Raw genomic sequence first — 24,553 nt, 5'->3', positions numbered from 1 at the left:
GAACCAAACCCTCTATTAAAAGTTACCAATAATTAGCAAAACAACTCAAGGGAATTCCCTGGCAGTCCAGTGGTTAGGACTCCACGCTTCCACTGCCGGGGAAGGGGGGGGCTGTCAATCCCCAATTGGGAACTAAGATCTTGTAAGCCGTGTGGCACAGCCTTTAAAAAAAAAAAACCTCAAGATTTCCTCAAAACCAATTTTGTACACCCTTAAAGTAGAGCATTCCCCAGTTATGTGTGGGAAACTAGGACAATGTTCAAATCCATCTTGTATTTCTAGTCTTCACTTTGTTTTTCAATCTCCCTATTGGTTTCCCCAGCTGATTTATTTTAAATCAGTACTCAAACATCATTACCTTAAAGACTGGCAACGGCTCAATGATATGAATCCATCATTCACTCTTGCCATTTAACCATAGGCCACAGGTATTAAACCCATGCATGTTCCCATCCCCTCTGACCACCCCCAGGTTCCCTCCTTAAAGATAAACCCTATGGAATCATATGATGTCTGAGACTTGCTTCAGGATAAAAGAGGGGGCAAGGAACAAGGTAGGAATGCAGATGGAATGGAATTGACCAAGTATTGATGGTTGTTGAGCAGGGGTGGCAAGTGCAGAGTTTAATGTATTAGTCTATCTGTTTGCTTGTTTCCATTTTTTAAAAAACTAGAAAAAAGCAAGCCTATGAAAGCCTAATCAATTAACTCAAAGGTCCTGTAACACTATCAAGAATATCAGTGTGCTTTCTCTATCTATGAAGGCATTTTGAATGTTTGTACATGTTTAGAACAGTTCCCTAGTCATGTGACATTCTATATATTAAAAAAAAAAGTCACCTACTTTCCATAAGCATAAAGGTCTCTACAGCACCATAAAACAATGAGTCATTGGGACTTCCCTCCTGGCGCAGTGGTTAAGAATCTGCCTGCCAATGCAGGGAACACGGGTTCGAGCCCTGATCCGGGAAGATCCCACATGCCGTGGAGCAACTAAGCCCGTGTGCCACAACTACTGAGCCTACGCTCTAGAGCCTGCGAGCCACAACTACTGAAGCCCACGTGCTGCAACTACTGAAGCCTGTGTACCTAGAGCCCGTGCTCCGCAACAAAGAGAGGCCACCGCAATGAGAAGCCCGCGCACCGCAATGAAGAGTAGCCCCCGCTCGCCGCAACTAGAGAAAGCCCGCACGCAGCAACGAAGACCCAACACAGCCAAAAAAAAATAAAAATAAAAATAAATTTATAAATAAATTTATAAATAAATAATGAGTCATTGTAAGAGTAGGTAACGAAGATTTTTTAAAAAGAAACATAAATGAACTACAGCTACATGTGTCAACAAGGACGAACCTCAAAAACAAAACAATGAGAGGAAAAGCAAGTTGCGGAAGGTTACAGAGTACTATACTCCTCCTTCTGAGTTGAAAAGCCATACAAAACAATTTATCATTTTAGTGACACGTGTATATATATACATGTATGTACACACTATATATATACACACACATATAGCTATAATAAAAGTACAAAAAAATTTCAAATCATGCACACCAAATTCAGGACAGTAGTAACCTCTGGGGTGAGCAGGAAGGGGAATGGGACCAGAGAGGGGGTCACAGGAAACTTTCACACTAACTGGGCTGTTTTACTTCTTATGCTGAGTAGTGGGTACACAGTTATTGTTGGGTAGTCCCTCTAGTTTTACACACCTGAAATTTTTTTTATAACAGTTAACAAGGTACTATTATGCAAATGTCCTCCTTTTAACCAGACAATGGTATGGCTCTGGAACTTCCTTTATCTGCTGGCATTCATTCTGTTTTACAAAAAAAGAACACCCTTTATCTCAAACAGCACATATTCCAAGTTACAGTTGTAGCATGCTGGCCTCTATCTCCCTAAAGCATATGCTACAAAGGGATATGATATAAAGATGTAAAAACAGAAAACTGTTTCATTTGCATTAAAAAAAATAGTTCTGGCTAATAATCCAGCAACTGGAAAAAGTTCACAAGAATTTTGTCTTTTGCCTATAGTTGTTTTTAATGATTAAACAGTTGCTTCAAAGAATTACAAGAAAACCTTTAAATATGACTTCTTCCCAAAGGTGAGTCCGTGCGCAGGAATTTTTAAAATATCCTCTACTTCTCATAGCTTTGTTTTACTTCTTTTCCTCAATCAAAGCCACTCAAACAATCAGACATTACTTACTGGCTTTTTTCCCATTCAATGATTTCCCCTGACAATACGAAATCAACAGTGTTTTATAACTATTTCCCTTAAAGTCTAAGAGTTAACTGTCAAGTCAGCGAAAGACAAATAATGTATGTATGATCTCACTTTTATATGGAATCTAAAAACAAACAAACCAACAAAAAAATGGAACTTGTAGATACAGAGAACAGATTGGTAGTTGCCAGAGGTGGGGGTGAGTGAAATGGGTGAAGGTGGTCAAAAGGCACAAACTTCCAGTTATGGGACTTCCCTGGTGGTCCAGTGGGTAAGACTCCGCCCTTCCAATGCAGGGGGCCCGGGTTCGATCCCTGGTCGGAGAACTAGATCCCACATGCATGCCGCAAATAAGAAGTCCACATGCCACAGCTGAAGATGCCACATGCTGCAACAAAGGATCCTGCATGCTGCAATGAAGATCCCGCATGCCGAAACTAAGACCTGGCACAGCCAAAATAAATAAATATTTTTTTTAAAAAAACTTCCAGTTATAAAATAAGTAAGTCCTGGGGATGTCATGTACAGCATGGTGACTAAAATTGATAATACTGTATTATGCATTTGAAAGATGTTGAAAGTAAATCATAAAAGTTCTCATCACAAGAATGAAATTTTTGTAACTATGTTTGCTGATAGATATCAGCTAGACTTATTGTGATGATCATTTCGCAACACATACAAATAGTGAATCATTATGTTATATACCTGAAACTAATACATCATATGTCAATTATATCTCAATAAAAAAATCTGGGGCTTCCCTGGTGGCGCAGTGGTTGAGAGTCTGCCTGCTAATGCAGGGGACACGGGTTCGAGCCCTGGTCTGGGAAGATCCCACATGCCGCGGAGCGGCTGGGCCCGTGAGCCACAATTGCTGAGCCTGCGCGTCTGGAGCCTGTGCCCCGCGACGGGAGGGGCCGCGATGGAGAGGGGCCCGCGCACCGCGATGAAGAGCGGTCCCCGCACCGCGATGAAGAGTGGCCCCCGCTTGCCGCAACTGGAGAAAGCCCTCGCACGAACCGAAGACCCAACACAGCCAAAAATAAATAAATAAATAAATAAATAAGAAAATCCTTTAAAAAAAAAAAAAAATCTGAAAACAGTTAACCATATAAAAATGAAAACTAGGGCTTCCCTGGTGGCGCAGTGGTTGAGAGTCTGCCTGCCGATGCAGGGGACACGGGTTCGAGCCCTGGTCTGGGAAGATCCCACATGCCGCGGAGCGACTAGGCCCGTGAGCCACAATTGCTGAGCCTGCGCGTCTGGAGCCTGTGCTCCGCAACAAGAGAGGCCGCGATAGTGAAGAGGCCCGCGCACCGCGATGAAGAGTGGCCCCCACTTGCCGCAACTAGAGAAAGCCCTCGCACAGAAACGAAGACCCAACACAGCCAAAAATAAATAAATAAATAAATAAAAATTTTTTTAAAAAAAAATGAAAACTAATTATAATGACTACTTGAAATATGCATAGCATTCTCAAAGACTAAGACACCATCCTGAAAGACAGATATTATAAAGGAGTCTATATAGTTTGCTAATTCACTACATCAAGCAGAAAACTTGCCAGTTTAAGGTAGATACTTTTGTTCTAGCTGTTATATTTTCTTACTCAAACCCTAAAAAATAAAAACATTTGCACTGCGGGACTTCCTTGGCAGTCCAGTGGTTAGGACTCAGCACTTTCACTGCCAAGGGCCCGGGTTCAGTCCCTGGTCAGGGAACTAAGATCCCACAAGCCCCGTGGCAAGCAAGCAAGAAATAAATAAATAAATAAAACATTTGCTTTGGAATGTAAGCTCTGTGAGGACAGGGATTTATGTTTGATTCACAGCTGTAACCTCAGCATCTACAACAGTGCCTGATGCACAAAAGAAACTCAAATACCTCAAATACACATCCAACCCAAGTCTATGCATTCTAGTAAAATGCTGGCCTTTCAATACCAATGAAATACTTCACAACCTGGGAGACCAATCACTCTAACATTTGTAGCTCTTTGTCTTGAAGTATTAAACAAAAACTATTTACCTGTTTCTCAGACATCCATATTTACTTTTTCTAATTTAAGTGTTTTACTCTAACATTTTTCTACCTAAATCACGACTTCCCTGGTGGCACAGTGGCTGGGAATCCGCCTGCCAATGCAGGGGACACGGGTTTGAGCCCTGGTCCGGAAAGATCCCCGCGCACAGCAACGAAGACCTAACACAGCCATACACACATACATACATACATAAATAAAATTTATTAAAAAATAATAAAATAAAATACATCAATACCTCTCTATAAAGAGACCAAAAGCCCTTTCAAAATAAGCCATTATGATGCACTAAAATATAATCCAAGACAGAAAATAGGCATATGGAAAGATCCTAAACATCATATGTCTCTAGGGAATTGAAAATTACATCAACGAGATACCACTACATACCTATGAGAATGGTGAAGATCTAGAACACTGACAACACCACATGTTGATGAGGATATAGAGCAAGAAGACCTCTCATTCATTCCTGGGGGGATTGCAAATGGTACAGCCACTCTGGAAGACAGTTTGGCAGTTTCTTACAAAACTAAACTCACTCCTACCATATGATCCAACAATCACACTTACTGGTATCTACCCAGAGAGGTTGAAAACTTAAATGCACACAGATGCTTACAGCAACTGTATCCATAACTGCCAAAACTTGAAAGCAACCAAAATGTCCTCCAATATGTGAATGGATAAACTGTGGTACATCCAGACAATGGAATATTATTCAGCACTAACAAGAAATAAGCCATCAAGCTATGAAAAGACATGGAGGAATCTTAAGTGCATATTACTAAATGAAAGAAGCCAATCTGAAAAGATTACATACTGTGTGATTCCAACTATACGACATTTTGGAAAAAGGCAAAACTCTGGAAACAGTAAAAAAGATCAGTGGTTGCCAGGGTTTGGGAGTAAGAACAAGAGATGAATAAGTAGGGCACAGAGGATTTTTAGGGCAGTCAAACTACTCTGTATGATACTACAGCGGTGGATACACGTCATTATACATTTGTCCAAAACCAAAGAATGTACATCACCAAGAATGAACCATAATGTAAACTATGGACTCTGGGTGATTACGATATACCAATGCAGGTTCATCAGTTGTAAAAGATGTACCCCTCTGATGGGGTGTTGATAATGGGGGAGGCTGGGCATGTGTGGAGCAGGGTATATATGGGAACTCTGTGTACCTTCCCCTCAATTTTGCTGTGAACCTAAAACTGCTCTGAAAAGATAAAGTCTATTAAAAAATATGTATGTATTTCAACTGAAAACAAAATCCCTAAGATAACTCACTTCCATAACAAAGTAACAGGTATAGTGGTTTATTTTTATTCCAAGGAGGAGACAAAGTTAAGTATTTTTATAGAACATTTGCTTCAGGTAAGATTTTCAACCTTCCTGGAACATTATGGTAATCTTAACTGTATGCTTATTAAAAAGAAAAAAAAATCTGTTACCATAGAAACTACCAGGGCTAATTAGTGCCTCCATGACTTGGGCAGTTATACCTGTTGGGTCACTTAATTAAACTTACAGGTTCCTGTTTAACAGAGAAAGGCTAAAAACATCTACATCTGTTTAAAGAAAGGCTAAAACACTCATGGGGTAGTGCAAATCAGGATAAATGGAGTGCACGTGTGTGTACCCACACCCAGACACACCACACCACACACCACCAAAGTGGTCGGTAAAAATTAGGTGGCTGCCGGCTGCTGGCTTTGACTCTCTTCTGATTACATTTCTCTGTCCAGGATGCGTTTGATGTTCATGTTCACCTGTACGAAGAATATTGGGCTACTGCATTGTGTTAAGTTAATGGGGAAGGATATATTTTGTTTTGCTGGGCTGAATAAGGGAGCTTTAAAGCTCTGAGAGATTTACTACAAGCAATATTCTAGGGATGTCCCCTTTTGCCAGCATCTTTTGCAAACAGGTTTCGACTAGACATCAAGAATATAATCTCAGCCATACAATGGCACTGTGCCTTGAGTTCTTTTTTAATCTTAAACACCTCAAGGGAGCATGAGTTCTAACACCAGGAAAGCCCCCTTCCCAAGTCCTTAGGAGAAGTCAACCAACATAATTCATATTTAATATGCCCACCATCTCTTATCACACTCCATGTATTACTGACAACAAAATAAGCCTTAACAGGTGCCCAGCTGTCACTTACTTGCTCTGTGGCCTCAGTCACTTACTCCTCTTTCAGTTGAGAAACAGCAACAGCATTTAATAAATTTATTATGCTTGGGAGTATTCTGAGGGCCTCCTGTAATAGCTATGGTTTGTGTTTTAAAATATTGACTTTTCCTCTACCTGGTCGAGCTTAACTGCTCAACAGCAGAGGCTGAACTGTCTCCATAGCAAGGACTTCTTAAGGGACAAACAGCCATGTTAAGGTCTGTGAATACTAATTATATTTTCAGAAATCTTGAATTCTGAAAAGTGAGAGATTACAGGGTGTCTAAAGTTATGCACACAGACAGAGTGTATGCATGCCCCAGAAGTATAAAATGCAGTCTTAAGTGATTAAAAGAAAAAAAGTCTACACACACAATGATATTATAAGTGAATCATAAAACCCCCAATACTCCTTTGGAACTGGATTTTAAGATACCACTCCCCACTTGAAATATACAACTGATGTTAACTTTCATACTGACTCCAGCTTTTAAGAAAAGGTTCATTTCACATTTGGGGCCTGATATTAAGAATCACCAGGCTTCCCTGGTAGTTCAGTAGTTAAGAATCCGCCTGCCAATGCAGGGGACACGGGTTCGAGCCCTGGTCCGGGAAGATCTCACATGCCGCGGAGCAACTAAGCCCGTGCGCCACAACTACTGAGCCTGCGCTTTAGAGCCCGTGAGCCACAACTACTAAGCCCAGGCTCCACAACTACTGAAGCCCGAGTGCCTAGACCCCGTGCTCTGCAACAAAGAGTAGCCCCCGCTCGCCACAACTAGAGAAAGCCCGCGTGCAGCAACGAAGACCCAACGCAGCCAAAAATAATTTTTTTAAATAGTCATTAATTCTAAAAAAAAAAAAAAAAAAAAGGATCTTATCACCATGAAGTGCAGTAACAGCAAAAGACACACAAAGTGCTCACCAAGTAGTCCTTCTCCAGGCTCCAAGGAAAGCACAAAACAAAAACAGCATCTACTGCGCACCATCCGCCTCCTTCTTTTTCAGGTGTGGAGCAGCCAAAAGGATGTAGCTATGACACAATTACTTTGCAATTCTATTTCAAGTCCAAATAATGATAAGATGGGAAACTACAACTGTCCCCCACGGTGGACGTCTGGGGTCCACCTCTAGCCCTAAATAGGGACCTTGGCTCTGCCTTGACAGACGTCCTCTCGCAGCCCTGTGTCCCTGTTCTGCAATTTGTCATTAGGCTTTCCAGTTTAACGCTAATATGCAGAAATGTTAGTAGGCAAATATATATAGTAAATACGTATATATTACAAGTAGTATATAAAGCGCACAACATTCAGTGGTGGGGCCCCGGCCCTACAGACACACACACACCCTTCAAGTTCCAATCCTGCAAGCGCCCACCCACCCAGGAGAGGGAAGGGCAGGAGCCTCGAGCAGAGGTTAAACCAGACACCAGCCAAAACAAACACCACTTCCAGAACAAGGCAAACTTTGGGTCTGGGCGGCTGCAGAGCCCCAGAAACGGCCGGGGAGGGGAGGGAGTGTCCGTCCGTCTCAGGGGAGGAAGATGAGGAGCGCACCCAGCACTGCTGAGCTGCGGAGGAGGCTGGTGTCCCCTGGGGCACAAGGGCGTCGCCGCCATTCCCGGCTGCGAAGCCCCTCTCCGCGACCTGGCCAAGGCCTCCGGGCGCCTGTCGGCAGCCCTGTCGCCCCACCCCGCCCCCTTGTCCCCGTAGAAATGGTCCCCACAGACCCACAGGGGCAGGGGCGCGGGGACCTACCTGGTGCAGCGTCTCGGCGGGCAGCTGCGACGCCCGGAACAGGTCGGCCACGGGGCCCGAGGCTGCGGTGGCCGCGCCGGGGGCGGCCCTGGCGGCCTCAGGGGGCCCGGACCCGGGGCCCCCGCCTGCGGCGCCGGCGCAGCGCGCGAAGAGCTCAGAGTAGCACTGCTGCTCGCCCTCGCTCAGCAGCAGCGGCGGTCCAGAGCCGCAGCCCCCGCCTGCTGCCGCCTCCATGGAGCCTGAAAGGGGGCCCAGCGGATCACCGTCCCCGGTTGAGGCGCCGCCGCCTTCACCAGCCTCCGCCGCTTCAGCCTCGGCCTTGGCCGCCGCCGCCCCCACGCCCCGCAGCTGCCGCGCGGCCGCTTCCTCCCGGCGCGCGCCGGCCCCGCCCCCGGACTTGAATGTTGTGCCTCCGCCGCGCGGCACATGGAGACAGGCGCGGCGCGGCCCAATCACGGCCTGGGATCGCACCCCGGCCCCGCCCCGCCCCGCCCCGCCCCGTGCGCGCCGAGCCAGGTAAGTAACTCCGCGCGCCGCCCGCCTTACGGATGGCCACCTGCTCAGTCCGCGCTGCGGAGTCTAGAGGGTAGGAGCCAGCGCTGTTCCGCGTCCACCCTGCGCGAGAGGGGCATCTCTGGCCCTTCTCCCTGGCCGGGAAGGGGAACATCTAGACCCACCTGGAGAATGGCGCTTTTCATGGGGCGGGAAAGGCTGTGGTGTTTTCTCCCTAGGACGCTGGAGCAAGTGTAGTACCCACGACACGCCGTGCCTTTCCCAGAAAGGGACGAGGCATGGGAAATTAGGCTTCGCTTTTTCCATGACAGTACCCCTTATGTCCTGAAAAGCTAGAGGGCAGAGATCTCCATACGAACCAGGGTCCCATTGACTCCTATAGTGTTCTAGGTGGCGACGGGGTTAGGCCACTTTCTCAGGCAAGGCTCAAACCTGGAGTTGAGCCTTAAAAAGGAATAACATCGGTTAGTGTTAAATACTAGAGTAATAGGAGTGAAAAGGGCCCTGGGAAGAATTGCACGTGTATATGCATTAAGCCTGGCTGGGAAACACTAACCCAAGCGAAAAAAATCAGTCCAGGGTTAAACACTAAACACTAGATAGATAGATGGATAGATAGATAGATAGATGGATAGATAGATAGATAGAGATATATAGATATCTTTCACCCCAAATAGTGTTATTTTAATTAAAAACAAAACAAAAACCATCTCAGGAAATAGCACTGATGATAACAAGTATACTCTGGTATTTTGATCAACTAAAATAAGGACCAAGGACAGGAAGAGAGGAAAAGAAAAAGGAAGGTAAAGACGGGGGAAAGGGGAAAAGTGAAGAGAGATACATAAGAAAAAAGAAAAATTATGTCAATTCATAAATGATAGCCAGAGTAATATTTCCCATTTGGAATCTGAAAAAAATGAAATAGAGAAAGAGGATCCCCAAAATCACCAAGATTTCCTTATACCATTTTTTGCTTCAGACCTGCCAGGAGAGAATTAAGACAGCAGTAGGTTTGGAGAGAAGAGCACCAAAAGAATAGGTAAGTTAAGGAGCAGCAAAGACTAACTTAGTTGGGGAATTTCCACTTCAAAATCTCACCACCATTGTATTTTCCACAAGTGTAAAACCTTCTCAGGAAAACTGGAAGCCAAGAGATCATGTTTATTCCTTTCCTACCTTTCCCTTTGTGGTCAGACTTCCCTGAGCATGGCCCACCATTCTAACAAAGGTGAGAAAGGGACCCATTCCCCGTGATAAACGCCAAACCCCACTTTTCCCTGTGACTCCTGCAAAAAGAAATGTGAGATATAACAATCCCTAACATTCATATAGTTCATACTACGATGTTTAGTTAAGCCTCATAGTACCTCTCTGAGGTAGGCTGGTTTCCCATTTTAATCTCCATTTTGCAGATGAGAAAATGGATGCAAAGATGGTGTGATTTGCCCAGCTGAATACTAGATTCCGAGCTGATCTTTGTTACTCAAGTCAGTTTAATAAATTTGACAGATACTTATTAAGCACTGCAGAGATGGGTAGGAGGTCTCACATCTGTGCCTATCAATCCATCAGTCAACCCTTATGGGTAGACCAAGAAGTATTAACTCTGTTCCTACTGGAGTACTGTGAGAGATTAAAAAAAAAAAAAACAAGACATGTTGCCGCCTCACTGGAAAAGACAAAACTAACACAACAAATAAAAACAAACAATAAAAGACAATATATAATTAAGTGCTAAACTGTGTACCCCAGGCTAAGTGCTGTGGGAGTTTAGAGAAAAGAGAAAATCTATGAGCCAGAGCTCAACCAGGAAGGCTTGACGGAGGGGCCTCAAGATGGTTGTTGACTAATGGCTGGGTTGGGGAGGTGAAAGGACAGGAGAGGGAGGAGTCCCAGAGACTTGGCACCCAGGAAGTGAGGAGTGAGGGATGCAGGTGGGGGCAGGAGGGAGGGGTAGCCTCTGATGCGCTGTGAGAAGCCAGAAGGAAGCTGCTCCATGAAGGACAAGAGGCACAGCCAGAAATGACCCAACAGCAGCAATGTTTTAACCCAGGACACAGGAGGAAAAAATGGCATTTTTTAAATGTTTTAGTATCTAAGGAATGCCAAGTACTGTTCTTTATTTCTACAACAGTTTTTTGAATAGAAGAAATAGTTATCAAACTGCAAAATAAACACAGATAAGAATGTAGAAACTAGAAACACTCATAGCCCTTTAAGGCTGATGGTAAACAAGAACATTTTAGAAGAGAATTTCTTTATCTTTTTTGCAGTTCTAAACTTACACAGTAGGACTTCCCTCGTGGCCCAGTGGGTAAGACTCTGTGCTCCCAAAGCAGGGGGCTGGGTTCGATCCCAGGTAGGGAGAATTCTATTTGGCTTCTCTGAGCTTCAGAATTGTCATGAGTGATACTGAGATACTTTAGATTATATCTCAAAGATTGGTGAACTTTAAAAAGTACTTACTGAGGGACTGACCAATGTAAACACTAAACAATCACTTGTTTGGCTGACTTTAACTTTTTTTTTTCTAGAAGTGAAGAAAGTTAGATCTTTTTGTTTTTTTTAACATCTTTATTGGAGTAGAAAGGTAGATCTTTAACAGTGTTAGAGGGAATCCTATTCCCCTGGCCTCATTTTATTGTGAGAAAATTTCCTGTCTACTCCCCAGGAGGGAATATGGATGAAGTAACATTGGTGCTTCTCCCAGCTCCTCTCATTTACTCTTCTCCAAGGAAGAAGTGATGGAGGGAGAAGAAACTGATCATTCCCGGTTCCAACACTGTCTCTATCTTTTTCTCTCTGTCTGTCTGTGTGTGTGTGTGTGTGTGTGTATCTCTGTCCCTCTCTTACTATCTCTCTTGCTCTTTCAAGCTCTCTCTCAAGCTCTCTCCACCACCACCACCGCTGAATTGTGCTGCCCTCAGAGGAGACGCCACTCTACCCCTGATTCCACATGGCAAGCGCACCTATTTGGGGCCACTCACTGTTCTCACTTGAAAGACTTGATGGGAAAAGATAGCATCTTCCTTGCAACTTGCAAGGAGAGGGTCTGTTTTGTAGACACTCTGCCATAGGGAAGAAAGGGGGTAGGGAGAGTAAAAAGAAGCCTGATTGTGGCCACAAACCCAATCGGAATCTCCAATCCAACTCCAGCAACAATGAAGCTGATGTTGGCCACATGAACCTCACCTAATTCTTTCTACAATCCTAGAGAAAGAGAGGGGTTTGAGTACTAATGATGATGGAATCTTACAAGTAACTGTCTCCCATAAAACCAATTTTGAATATCTGTGAAATTATATCCTGTACACAACCATGTGTGTGTGTGTGTGTGTGTGTGTGATAATTTGCCCGCTTCCTTCCTATACCAACTCCATCCTCTGAAACAAAAGCTTGACACATTGAGAAGGTGGCTCTTCTCAAGCAACAAACAGCTTGTTCTCAGCAGCCCGGCTGGCCTCTTACGTAAGGCATCAGACAGTTCACCTTTCTTCATGGAATGAAGCTTTTGGTAGCCCTGGGAATGGCCGAATAGCTGAGCAGAAATGTTAAAAAACTGTGCACTGGGAAAGTCCAACAGTTATGTCACACAAACTGGAGCCAACAGTTCTCACTCCTTGTTAACAATAGCAAGCTGTCTAACCTTGGGAAAGCAGCTTCCTGCTTTATTTCCATGAACAGGATTTTGGATAATTATCTTAGCCATATATTTTCACAGTGCTTTTTTTTTAATCACCCATAATACTCAGACTGTCGGAGCTTTTTTCTATGTTTTAAAGGAATAAGAAAAAAATTCTTACTTTAGTTATCCAGCACTTCAGTCATCACAGATTTGAGCAAGGATTATTATTGATAATAAATTGATAGAATTCTGAAAATCAAATTTTCAGAAGCTATTCATGTTTCTTAAAAATGGAGGATTTAGGACTTCCCTGGTGGTCCAGCGGTTAAGACTCCACGCTCCCAGTGCAGGGGGCTCGGGTTCGATCCCTGGTAAGGGAACTAGGTCCTGCATGCCACAACTAAGAGCCCGCATGCTACAACTAAAAGATCCTGCATGCCGCAACTAAAAAAAGATCCCGTGTACCACAACTAAGACCCGGCGCAGCCAAATAAATAAACATATTTTTTTAAATGGAGGGTTTGTGGGAATTCCCTGACGGTCTAGTGGTTAGGGCTCTGTGCTTCCACTGCAGGGGGCACGAGTTCAACCCCTGGTCAGGGAACTAAGATCCTGCATGCCGCGTGGCCAAAAAAAAAAAAAGAAAACAGAAGGTTCACTAGATGAGTGAGGGTAGGCTAAATACTGAAACAACCTGGAAAATCTCAGTGGGTTAACATAATCATGTTTTGTTTCTTGCTCATGTCACAGTCCAACAAGGGTCGGTGGAGGCAGGGTGGAACACTTCGTGGTCATCAGGGACACTATCTGGTAGCTCCTCCATCCCCTGGGAACACAAAGTCTGCCACTAGATGCTCTGCATGTGGCAGAAATAAAAATAAAGGGAGGGGGAGCTCAGCAGAGCTAGAGAAAGAGAGCATGGAAGGCCGCTTGCCAAGGGGGTTTTAGGGGCCAGGGCCAGAGGTGGCACAAATCCCTTCTCCCTGCTTTCTATTGGTTAGAGCTGAGTCACGTGGCTGTACCGAACTGCAAGGGAGTCTGGGAAACGTAGTCAAACTGTGTACCCAGAGAGAAGAAATGGGTTTGGGGAACATCTAGCCAGACTGACATGATTATCATGTAAAAACTTCAAACCTGTTGTAGAAACTGTAGGTTCACTACCAAGATTCCTGTCACCAGGCAATGCACCCATCCGTGAGTGTTGTCTGCTAATGGCTCAGAGCTGCTCCCTTCTTTGGAGACTTGTCCTCAGACAATGTGGAGCTGTTTCAGGGAAGTTACACCTCCACACCCCGCACTGAGCAGCCCACAGCCAATGGCTGACTACTGTGAAGTAGAAAAGGCCAGTCCCTTGCCTCAAGGGAAGACCAACTCTGGTACAAATCATGCTCCAGAGAGGCCCGTGGGATCAGGCAGAGGTAAGTATCCGTCTGAGACCACTTCCTTGCTTAGAGCCTTCTTCAGCCCCACCCTCCTTCCTTCACTCCCCTTCTCCCTCACTGAAGCACTTACACAAGAATCCTCATTTCAGTCTCTGCTCCCAGAGAACCTAACCTGAGCCGGGATTTTACGTCAGAAAGTAATACTACTCACATCTCATAGAAAAAGCATGTGCAGCACAAGTCGATCTGTAAATATTTAAGTGCTCTCAGTAGAGTATATGTAGTCCTATACGCAATAAACAAAGACTGCTTTCCCAGCACTGCAAACAGAATCCTTTTATGGTGAATATAGATTGTGGCCTCATTCTTCATTTTTGTTTCCTACCCTTTCTACTTTGACCAAGTCACTGTGGCCACTGGGGCATCTAGGATCTGAGTATCAGCTTTGCCAGGCCAGAAATGTGTTTATTACATCTTTGGAGGCATCACAACCCATAGGAGAGTGCAGGTATAAATCATGATTCCAGTTAACTGGTTTACGTCCATAGTGATATCCGTTCTGTGACCCATAAGTTTCATGTACATAGGATTCCCCTTCCAGGTGCATAAGTTCTCTCTGAAGATAAAAAAAAAAAACTACTTCTCAAATATAGAACCATAGGAACAAAGGAATTAAATAAGGACAATGAACTTGAAACACCCTTTTTCACAGTCAAGGATGTTTCCAAATGGTGTTTTGAAGACCAAGAGCACATCTTAATCATCTCATGCCAAATAAATGACTGATTTAAATCAAGAGGAATCAGAATTACCTGGAAAGTTCTAGGAACACAATGGCAATGTATCCTTCCAAGATTTCCTCTTATCAGAAGCTTATGTTTGCCTTTGCCACTAAATCCCCTCCTAGTTTAAACCTACTGTCACAACATAACTTCATTCTCAACTTTGTCTCTTTTTACATTTTTACTCATTTTTTTCATTCTCTTGTCTTAAGAGTTCCAGCCAGTCGCTAAAAACTTAAATTTTAGTTTAGCTGTTTCCTGATGACTTCTGAGCAATTACCGTAATCTCAATAATAGTTTCCAAAATGACAATGTAGATTTTGTTGTGTCTTGGAAATGCTCCTCTCATTTACAGATTACATCAGAATCTTGTAGAAAGTATTGATTTTACATTTATGCAGCTGTCCAGGCAGCATGATTACAAGGTGCTTAAGATACAGAATTGTATTAATAATCTATTGCTGTATAACAACAAACATTTAATTATCTCACAGTTCTGAGGGTCAGAAATTCGGGAGTGACTTAGCTGAGTAGTTCTGGCTCAGGGTGTCTCAGGGGCTGCAAGGAAGCTATCAGCCAGGGCTGCAGTCATCTGAAGGCTGGACTGGGGCTGGAAGATCCACTTCCAAGATGGCACACTCACATGACTGTTGACAAGAGGTCTCAGTTCCTTCTTATGTGGGCCTCTCCACAAGGCTGTCTGAGTGGCTTCTGGACATGGCAGCTGGCTCCCTCCAGAGCCAGTGATCTAAGACCGAGTGCTTCTGCAGGCACACTGTCTTTTATGACCTAGTCTCAAAAGAGACACACCACTTCTGCCATATTCTATTTGTTAGAAATAAGTCACTGGGGAATTCCCTGGTGGTCCAATGGTTAGGACTCGACATTTTCACTGCAGGAGGCACAGGTGTGATCCCTGGTCGGGAACTAAGGGAACTAAGATCCCAAATGCTGCCAAAAAAAAAAAAAGACACTAAGTCCAGCTCTTGAAAGTATGTCAAAGAATTTATGGACACATTTTAAACAAATGCACAACTCTTTTTTTTATAAATTTTTTAAAATTTTATTATTATTTATTTTATTTATTTATTTTTGGCTGTGTTGGGTCTTTGTTGCTGTGCACGGGCTTTCTCTAGTTGCGGTGAGCAGGGGCTACTCTTCACTGCGGTGCACAGGCTTCTCATTGCGGTGGCTTCTCTTTGTTGCAGAGCACAGGCTCTAGGTGCCGGGCTTCAGGAGTTGTGGCTTGGGCTCTGGAGCACAGGCTCAGTAGTTGTGGCACACGGGCTTAGTTGCTCTGCAGCATGTGGGATCTTCCCAGATCAGGGCTCGAACATGTGTCCCCTGCATTGGCAGGCAGATTCTTAACCACTGCACCACCAGGGAAGCCCCCCCGAATGCACAACTCTTCACAATACTGGTTCTGAACTACTATCATGTTCTTCAGAGTCCCTCTCAAATTTGCAAAGTGCTTTTTAATATGGTTTTGAGTTCAAATTGATGCCAATCTATTTATAATCTTACAACGAGGACAGGATTTTTTAAATTCATAGGCATTATTTTACTTTCTTAACTTTTTGTGGTAGTAATTTCAGATTCACAGAAAATTGCAAAAATAGTACAAAGAATTCCTGTGTACATTTCACCCACATTCCCCAAATGTTTCCACATTTGCTTTATTCCCTTTCTCTCTCTTTCTATGTATTTTTCTGAATCATTTGAAAATAAGTTGTAGACATAACGTCCCTTTACCCTGAAAACTTCAGTGTACATTTCCTAAAAACAATGGTACTCTCTTGTATGACCAATGTACAGTTACCAAAATCAGGAAATCAAATATCATCTAATCTATAAACTCTATTCACTAATGTCCTTTTTTTTTTTTTTTTTTTTCCTTTTTGGCCATGCCACATGCAGAATCTTTGTTCCCCGACCAGGATGGAACCCTGGGCCCCTGGAAGTGAAAGCACCAAGTGCTAACCACTGGACCACCAAGGAATTCCCCACTAATGTCCTTTAAAGGGGAAAAAAACTTTTTTCCTCATCCAGGATCCAGTCCAAGGTCACATATTGCATGTAATTGTCACATCTCTTTAGTCTCCTTTCATCAGAGCAATTTCTGTCTTTTTTTTAAATTAATTAATTAATTTATTTATTTTTGGCTGCTTTGGGTCTTCGTTGCTGCGCACGAGCTTTCTCTAGTTGTGGCGAGCGGGGGCTACTCTTCGTTGAGGTGCGTGGGCTTCTCACTGTGGTGGCTTCTCTTGCTGCAGAGCACAGGCTCTAGGCGCGTGGGCTTCAGTAGTTGTGGCACTCAGGCTCAGTAGTTGTGGCGCACGGGCTTAGTTGCTCCTCAGCATGTGGGATCTTCCTGGACCAGGGCTCGAACCTGTGTCCCCTGCATTGGTAGGCAGACTCCCAACCGCTGCGCCACCAGGGAAGTCCCGCAATTTCTGTCTTTCTTTGTCTTTCATGACCTTGATATTCTTGAAGACTACAAGCCATTTATTTTCTCAATTTGGGAGCAAATAGTATTCAATTTGCTTACAGACGTGCATCTTCATTCCTATGTAAGCTCTGTAAATCTTTCTGAGAAGCACATAGAAATAAGCACTGCTAAATATTTTTACAGTCTATCAGTGGCTTGTGAGCCAACTGATAATTTTGAGAATCAATAAAGGGAAAGAATCAAACATTGATCTTGCCTTCCTTATCGAGCTGCAGCACTACAGAACCACATAATAGATGAAGTAGAATTACAGAAGGAATGACAGAATTAAAATATCACCATTTGGGACTTCCCTGGTGGTCCCGTGGTTAAGACTCCACACTCCCAATGCAGGGGGCCTGGGTTCGATCCCTAGTCAGGGAATTAGATGCCACGTGTTGCAACTAAAAAAAACAAAACAAAAACAAAAACAAAAAGGATCCCGCATGCCACAACTAAGACCCGGCACAGCCAAATAAATAAATATTTTTTTTAAAAATCACCATTTTGAAACCCCCAATGAATAAATAAATCCAAACATTGATCATCAATGCCTGCTAACATCACAAAAAGAGTCAGACATTATGTGCTTCTAGCTAGGCATACCCAACACTGCCTATGAAATACAACTGCCAAAAAAGCAAACCTGAATTTCATCAAGTCTCTCTAAATCAGCACTGTCCCAAAGAAATATAATGCAAGCCACTATGTAATTTTAAATCTTCTAGTTGCCACATTAAAAGCAACTAAAGAGAAATACGTGAAATTAATTTTACTAACATTTATTTAACCCAATACGTTCAAAATATTATCACAACATGAAATCAATATAAAAGTTATTAATGAGATAGCTTCCATTCCTTTTTTGCACTGTCTTGGTAACCTATTGTGTATTTTACACCAGTAGCACATCTCAATTTGGAACAGTATTAAAGATAATAATTATACAGACACTTGTTAAAGATGGTAAGGCAGATTTTATTCCAGAGGGACTACTGCAATGGGGTTTGCCGTAAGGGAGCAAGATTGGGCTCAACTCTGAATACAGCGAGGACACATGGAGATTTATAGCCAAAGAGCAGAGTGCGGGTCAATGAATGAAAAATTACAAGAGGAAAACCTCATGACTAATGGGGTTATTGCAAGAGGGACTCAGGATTCTTTCTGAAGGCAAGCTGGCATGATAAGATATTGAGGGTAGGGGATGAGGAATTTGATCAGATATCAAGAGTGGGATTTTCACTAAACTGACCCAGCAGAGTTCTTGCTAAAACTGGGTAAAGCAGGCCAAGGACAAAGCCCAGGACTCAAAGGAGCCTAACTCAAGTTTGGTCAAAGAGGGAGAGTCTCTGTCACTCATCACATCTCGAGTATTCAATAACCACACATGGTCAGTGGCCACCGTATTGGACAGTGCAGCTCTAGACAGAATTATCACTGAGCAAGAAATGCAGAAAAGAGAGGAACATGTTAGATACCACCCCAGAGAAGCAAGCAGCCCAAGGCAGACAGTGGGATTCTCTACAAGACAATTTGATTTTTTCAACAAATAAACTGCAAGGGTGGAAAAAGAGATGGAGGGGAATTTCTACATGAAAAAAGATTTAAAATGCATATAATCCAATCACAGTGTGTAGATCTTATTTGGATTCTGATGCAAACTAAAACAAATGTATGCCACTTAGGACACAAATGGAAATTTGAACACTGGCTTGAAATTTTGTGACAATAAATAATTATCTAATTTTTTTAAAGATTTATTTATTATTCATTTATTTTTGGCTGCCTCACTTCTTAGCTGTGGCACATGGGATCTTCATTGAGGCAGGCGGGATCCTTCGTTGTGGCATGCAGGCTTCCCTCCATCTGTGGTGTGCAGGTTTTCTCTTCTTTAGTTGAGGTGCACGAGCTCAGTAGTTGTGGCACGCGGGCTTAGTTGCCTCGTGGCATGTGGGATCCTAGTTCCCCGACCAGGAGTCAAACCCAAGTCCCCTGCATTGTAAGGTGGACTCTTCACCACTGGGCCACCAGGGAAGTCCCTATTATCTAATTGTCTCAAGTGTTAATAATATTCATGTGGTTATATTGAAAGAAAAGGTCCTTATCTTTTAAAGATACATACTGAAGTATCTAGGGATGAAATTGTATGATGTTTTAGATTCACTTCAAAATTATAAAGGGTATCCATTTGTACGAGGTATCCAGAATAGGCATATGCATAGAGACTGAAAGCAGATTAGTGTTTACCAGGACTGGGAAGAGGGAGGGCAATGGGGAGTGACTGCTTAATGGGTACGGAGTCTCCTTTTTGGGGGTATTAGGTAGTGGTGATGTTTGCACAAGATCGTGAATTACTAAATGCCACTTAATTGAACAATTTAAAATTGTGGGGGACTTCCCTGATGGTCCAGCAGTTAAGACTCCACGCTTCCAATGCAAGGGTCCCGGGTTGGATCCCTGGTCAGGGAACTAGATCCCACATGCCGCAACTAAGAGTTTGCATGCCACAGCTAAAGACCCCGCATGCCACAGCTAAAGATCCCGCATGCCGCAAGGAAGATCCCACATGCTGCAACTAAGACCCGGCACAGACAAATAAATAAATTTTTTTTAAATGTGGAAAATAGTGAATTTTATGTTAGATGAATGTTACCACAATTTTTTTTAAAAAAAGAAGTATCTCTGAAAGAAAAATAAAACTATAAGCGGGAGAGCATGTGTGATTAGAGATGAATTGAGTTAGGGTTGATAATTGCTGAAAGTGGGTCATTTTATTATTCTTTTTATGTTTGTGTATGTCTAAAATTTCCCTTAATAAAAATTAAAAAAACAAAGTCTGTCAACCATAAGGGAAATTTGAATATGGACTGAGTAGTCGATGATGTTAAAGGATATCCTTTATTTTTAAAGTGTGATAATGACATAATGGTGTAGTGTTTATGAAAAAAAAACCTTATCACTTATGGATGCATTCTGTATTATCTACAGGTGAAATGACATGATACTTTGAATTTGCATTAAAATACTCTGGCAGGAAAGAAAAGAGCAGGGAGGGGTTAGTTTGAAACAAAAATTGGAAAATGTTGACAACTGTTTAAGCTGAGTGATGGGTATGGGGGGGTTATATCAATCTCTCTAATTTTTTAAGTTTGAAATTTTACAAAATAAAATATTTTAAAAATACATCAGGGCTTCCCTGGTGGCGCAGTGGTTGAGAATCTGCCTGCTAATGCAGGGGACACGGGTTCGAGCCCTGGTCTGGGAAGATCCCACATGCCGCGGAGCAACTAGGCCCGTGAGCCACAATTACTGAGCCTGCGCGTCTGGAGCCTGTGCTCCGCAACGAGAGAGGTCACGATGGTGAGAGGCCCGCGCACCGCGATGAAGAGTGGCCCCCGCTTGCTGCAACTGGAGAAAGCCCTCGCACAGAAACGAAGACCCAACATAGCAATCAATCAATCAATCAATCAATCTTTAAAAAAAAATACATCAACCGTTATCAGCACCCCTTAGTAGTCCCATTTTTCATTCCAATATGTAAGCTGTCACCTGGACTCTTGTATTTAAGTGGTTTCCAACGTTATCATTAAAGACATGTTAAACAAAATAACAATATTAGGTCATGCCCTTCTGTTTGGAAATAGTGAAGTATCTGTCAGCTGCTCAGATTTTTTTGTTGTTATTATTTTAGAATGTGATTGCATGAGACAGTTCAGCACATCTGGCCAACAATGCCTGCCTTCCTTTTGCACTGAAAGAAATAGAAGTGTATGTTCATTTTGAAGAGGACGTTTATTTCAAATGCGGTGCATTATCTTCACAAGATTCCACCCCTTCACTGAAATGGGAGCCAGGAACAGGAGCACCCACTAATAAGCTGGGGTTTTTTTTCTTTTTTTAGCTTCAGAACCTCTTGGGGGAATATGTGTTTGCAAACAGTTTCCATATTAATACTATACGTGCCAAATCAGTAACGATGAAAATAACAAGAATGGGTTAAAACAAATAAAAGAGTTTATCACCTCTGTAGTTATTTCCATTTTGGAACCAGAGTACTGTCCTTGCATTGATAAGAAAAGGCTTTAGTGCACAGTGAGACTTTCATCTGAGGCCTTGTGCAACAGAAAAATTGGAAACTTTGTTTTTTTAAAGGAATTCCTTTATTTTTTAAAAAAACTTATTTATTTATTTATTTTTGGCTGTGTTGGGCCTTCGTTTCTGTGCGAGGGCTTTCTCTAGTTGCGGCAAGCGGGGGCCACTCTTCACCGCGGTGCGCGGGCCTCTCACTATCGCGGCCTCTCTTGTTGTGGAGCACAACCTCCAGACGCGCAGGCTCAGTAATTGTGGCTCACGGGCCCAGTTGCTCCACGGCATGTGGGATCTTCCCGGATCAGGGCTCGAACCCGTGTCCCCTGCATTGGCAGGCAGATTCTCAACCACTGCGCCACCAGGGAAGCCCTGGAAACTTTTCTGAGTTCATGAAACTCATTCTCAATTTTGACCTAAACCAGCTGTTTCACTTAAGCCAGTGGGTATTTTAAAAAACAAAACAGGACTTCCCTGGTGGCGCAGTGGTTAAGAATCTGCCTGCCAATGCAGGGGACACAGGTTGGACCCCTGGTCCGGGAAGATCCCACATGCTGCGGAGCAACTAAGCCCGTGCGCCACAACTACTGAGCCCATGTGCCACAACTACTGAAGCCCGTGCACCTAGAGCCCGTGCTCCGCAACAAGAGAAGCCACCGCAATGAGAGGCCCGTGCACCGCAAGGAAGAGTAGCCCCTGCTCACTGCAACTTAGAAGAAAGCCCGCGCGCAGCAACGAAGACCCAACACAGCCAAAAATAAATAAATAAATTTATTTTAAAAATAAATAAAATAAAACAACAACAACAATAACAACAAACCTATTCTTTCCAGAGCCAGATCCCCCCCAGCAAAGCCTCAACAGACGTGTGATCCTTTAGGAAAGCACCATTAGAAAACTTCTACAAGCCTTTTACAACGCCAGGGATTGTTCTTAACAACTGGCTTAAAATATATATTTAGCCAAGTGTATGCGAGTTCATCAGAGATGTAGCATGACCCACTAGGATGGCTATAATCAAAAAGAGAGACAAGAACAAGTGTTGGTGAAGATGCAGAGAAACTGGAACCCTGGTGGGAAAGTAAAATGGCACAGCCAGTTTGGAAAGCAGTCTGGCAGTTCCTCAAGAAATTAAACATAGAGTTAGCATGTGACCCAGCAATTCCACACCTAGGTATAGACCCAAGAGAAATAAAAACACACATCCACATCAAACTTGTACACAAATGTTCATAGCGGCATGATTCATTAGATCCATAAAGTAGAAACAGCCCAAATGTCTACCAACTGATGCATGGATAAACAAAATGCGGTATAGGCACACGGTGTACTGACACGCGCTACAACATGGATAAACCTGGAAAATATTATGCTCAATGAAAGAAGCCAGACACAAAAGCCACATACTGTATGATTCTATTTATATAAAATATCCAGAACAGGCAAATCTAGAGAGCCGGGAGTGGCTGCCAAGGGCTGGGTGGGAGGAGATTGGAGGGAAATGGGGAGTTACTGCTAGTGGGTATGGGTTTCTTTTGGGGGGATAAAAATGTTCTGGAATTACTAGCGATGTCTGCACAACCTTATGAATGTACTAAAACCCACTGAATTATACACTTTAAAAGGGTGAGCTTTATGGCACATGAATTATGTCTCAATAAAAAAAATGTTTTTAAATATGTAGCATGTTACTACCAACTGCCTATTACTTCCTTGTAGAGGTAAACGAAGAACAGTGTGTAGTGGGGAAGATAACAATCTAGTTCCTCGCCTTTGCCTAAATCATGCTTGGAATTTAACCCCCAGCCTATACCAATCCACACTGACCCAAACAGGCGACACTTCACACTGGGTGTTGCCACTCTTTTGCCGCTTCATTACATCGTGTAAATGCCATGATCACTTTGGACTATGTCAATTAAAAGCAAACGTAAAGAGTCAGTGGTCAGCCGCATAGCACGGGGAGATCAGCTCAGCGCTTTGTGACCACCTAGAGGGGTGGGATAGGGAGGGTGGGAGGGAGACGCCAGAGGGAGGGGATATGGGGATATATGTATACGTATAGCTGATTCACTCTGTTATAAAGCAGAAACTAACACACCATTGTAAAGCAATTATACTCCAATAAAGATTTAAAAAAGAAAAGTCAGTGGTGAGAACAGTGGAATTCAGCTGTCTCAAGTGGCGCCCTATCTAAATCTTGCCTCTCCCTGCCTCTTACCCTGGCTTAGAGTCCCCAACAGAAGTCCCCAGTGGGGGAAAGCAGTTTAATAACTCAGTCATGTGTCACTGACACCGTGGGTATGTTTCAGATATGTTTCTAAAACTATATAAACCAGATTTTCATAAGGATAAGTGAAATTTTAACAAATTTAGGACAGGCTTAAAAATAAATCTTATTGGACTTCCCTGGTGGTCCCGTGGCTAAGACTCTGCACTTCCAATGCAGGGGGCACGGATTCGATCCCTGGTTGGGGAAGTTCCTCATGCCATGAAGTTCCTCATGCCTCGGGGCAAGGCCAAAAATATAGATAAATAAAGAAATCTTATTATGAATAATCTTATTAAATTACCTCTATTTCTTTGTTGGGTCGTCCCTAATTTTCATATATCTAGTTTATTTAAAGTACAGGAGACATATAAAGGTTCTGTATTATAGATATATTTATACATAAGTGAATATTTATATCTCTAATTCATTAGAAAAGAGCTTCCTGAACCCAGAAAATGGTTAGGTTCAGGTTTAAGTAGTGAAGCTAATTCAAAACTTTCTTTTTGGCGACCATACATCCAAAATGTACTTAGTAAGACTAATTCTAAGTGGGTTTTGTTGTTTTCTTCTTTCTTTTTTTAACTAAATGAAAATTCTCTCTCAGATTAATTTATATAAGAATGAGGCAGAGTATAAATATTTTAAATAATAACTAAATTTTTAAAAATAGGGCTTCCCTGGTGGCGCAGTGGTTCAGAATCTGTCTGCCAATGCAGGGGACATGGGTTCGATCCCCGGTCCGGGAAGATCCCACATGCTGCAGAGCAACTAAGCCCCGCGTGCTACAACTACTGAGCCTGCGCTCTAGAGCCCACGTTCCGCAACTACTGAAGCCCGCGTCCCTAGATCCCGTGCTCTGCAATAAGAGAAGCCACCAAAATGAGAAGCCTGCGCATCTCAACAAAGAGTAGTCCCCACTCGCGGCAACTAGAGAAACCCCGTGTGCAGAAACAAAGACCCAACACAGCCAAAAATAAATAAATAAAATAAATAAATTTATTTAAAAAAAAATAATAATAATACAGGCATACTTTCGAGATGTAGGTTCTGTTCCAGACCACCACAATAAAGCGAATATTGCAAAAAAGCAAAAGCAAGTCACATGAATTTTTTCATTTCCCAGTGCATATAAAGTTATGTTTACACTATACTATAGTCTATTAAGTGTGCAATAGCATTATGTCT

General features: G+C 43.0%; 1 protein-coding gene across 3 annotated transcripts in view; it reads right to left on the bottom strand.

The window, feature by feature from the left end:
• REPS2 (RALBP1 associated Eps domain containing 2) overlaps positions 1-8,570 on the bottom strand; it is a 236,160-nt gene extending 227,590 nt beyond the window's left edge. For all 3 annotated transcript variants that reach the window (XM_057538983.1, XM_057538984.1, XM_057538985.1), the window contains exon 1: positions 8,218-8,570. In XM_057538983.1, coding sequence (XP_057394966.1) covers positions 8,218-8,451 — 234 coding nt within the window. In that variant the 5' untranslated portion in view covers positions 8,452-8,570. The remainder of the gene's footprint in view (positions 1-8,217) is intronic.
• Between the last annotated feature and the right edge of the window lie 15,983 nt (positions 8,571-24,553).

Source organism: Balaenoptera acutorostrata, chromosome X (assembly GCF_949987535.1).
Source record: "Balaenoptera acutorostrata chromosome X, mBalAcu1.1, whole genome shotgun sequence".
NCBI lineage: Eukaryota > Metazoa > Chordata > Mammalia > Artiodactyla > Balaenopteridae > Balaenoptera > Balaenoptera acutorostrata.
Note: the sequence above shows the minus strand (reverse complement) of the source record. Positions and strands in the feature narration are given on the sequence as shown.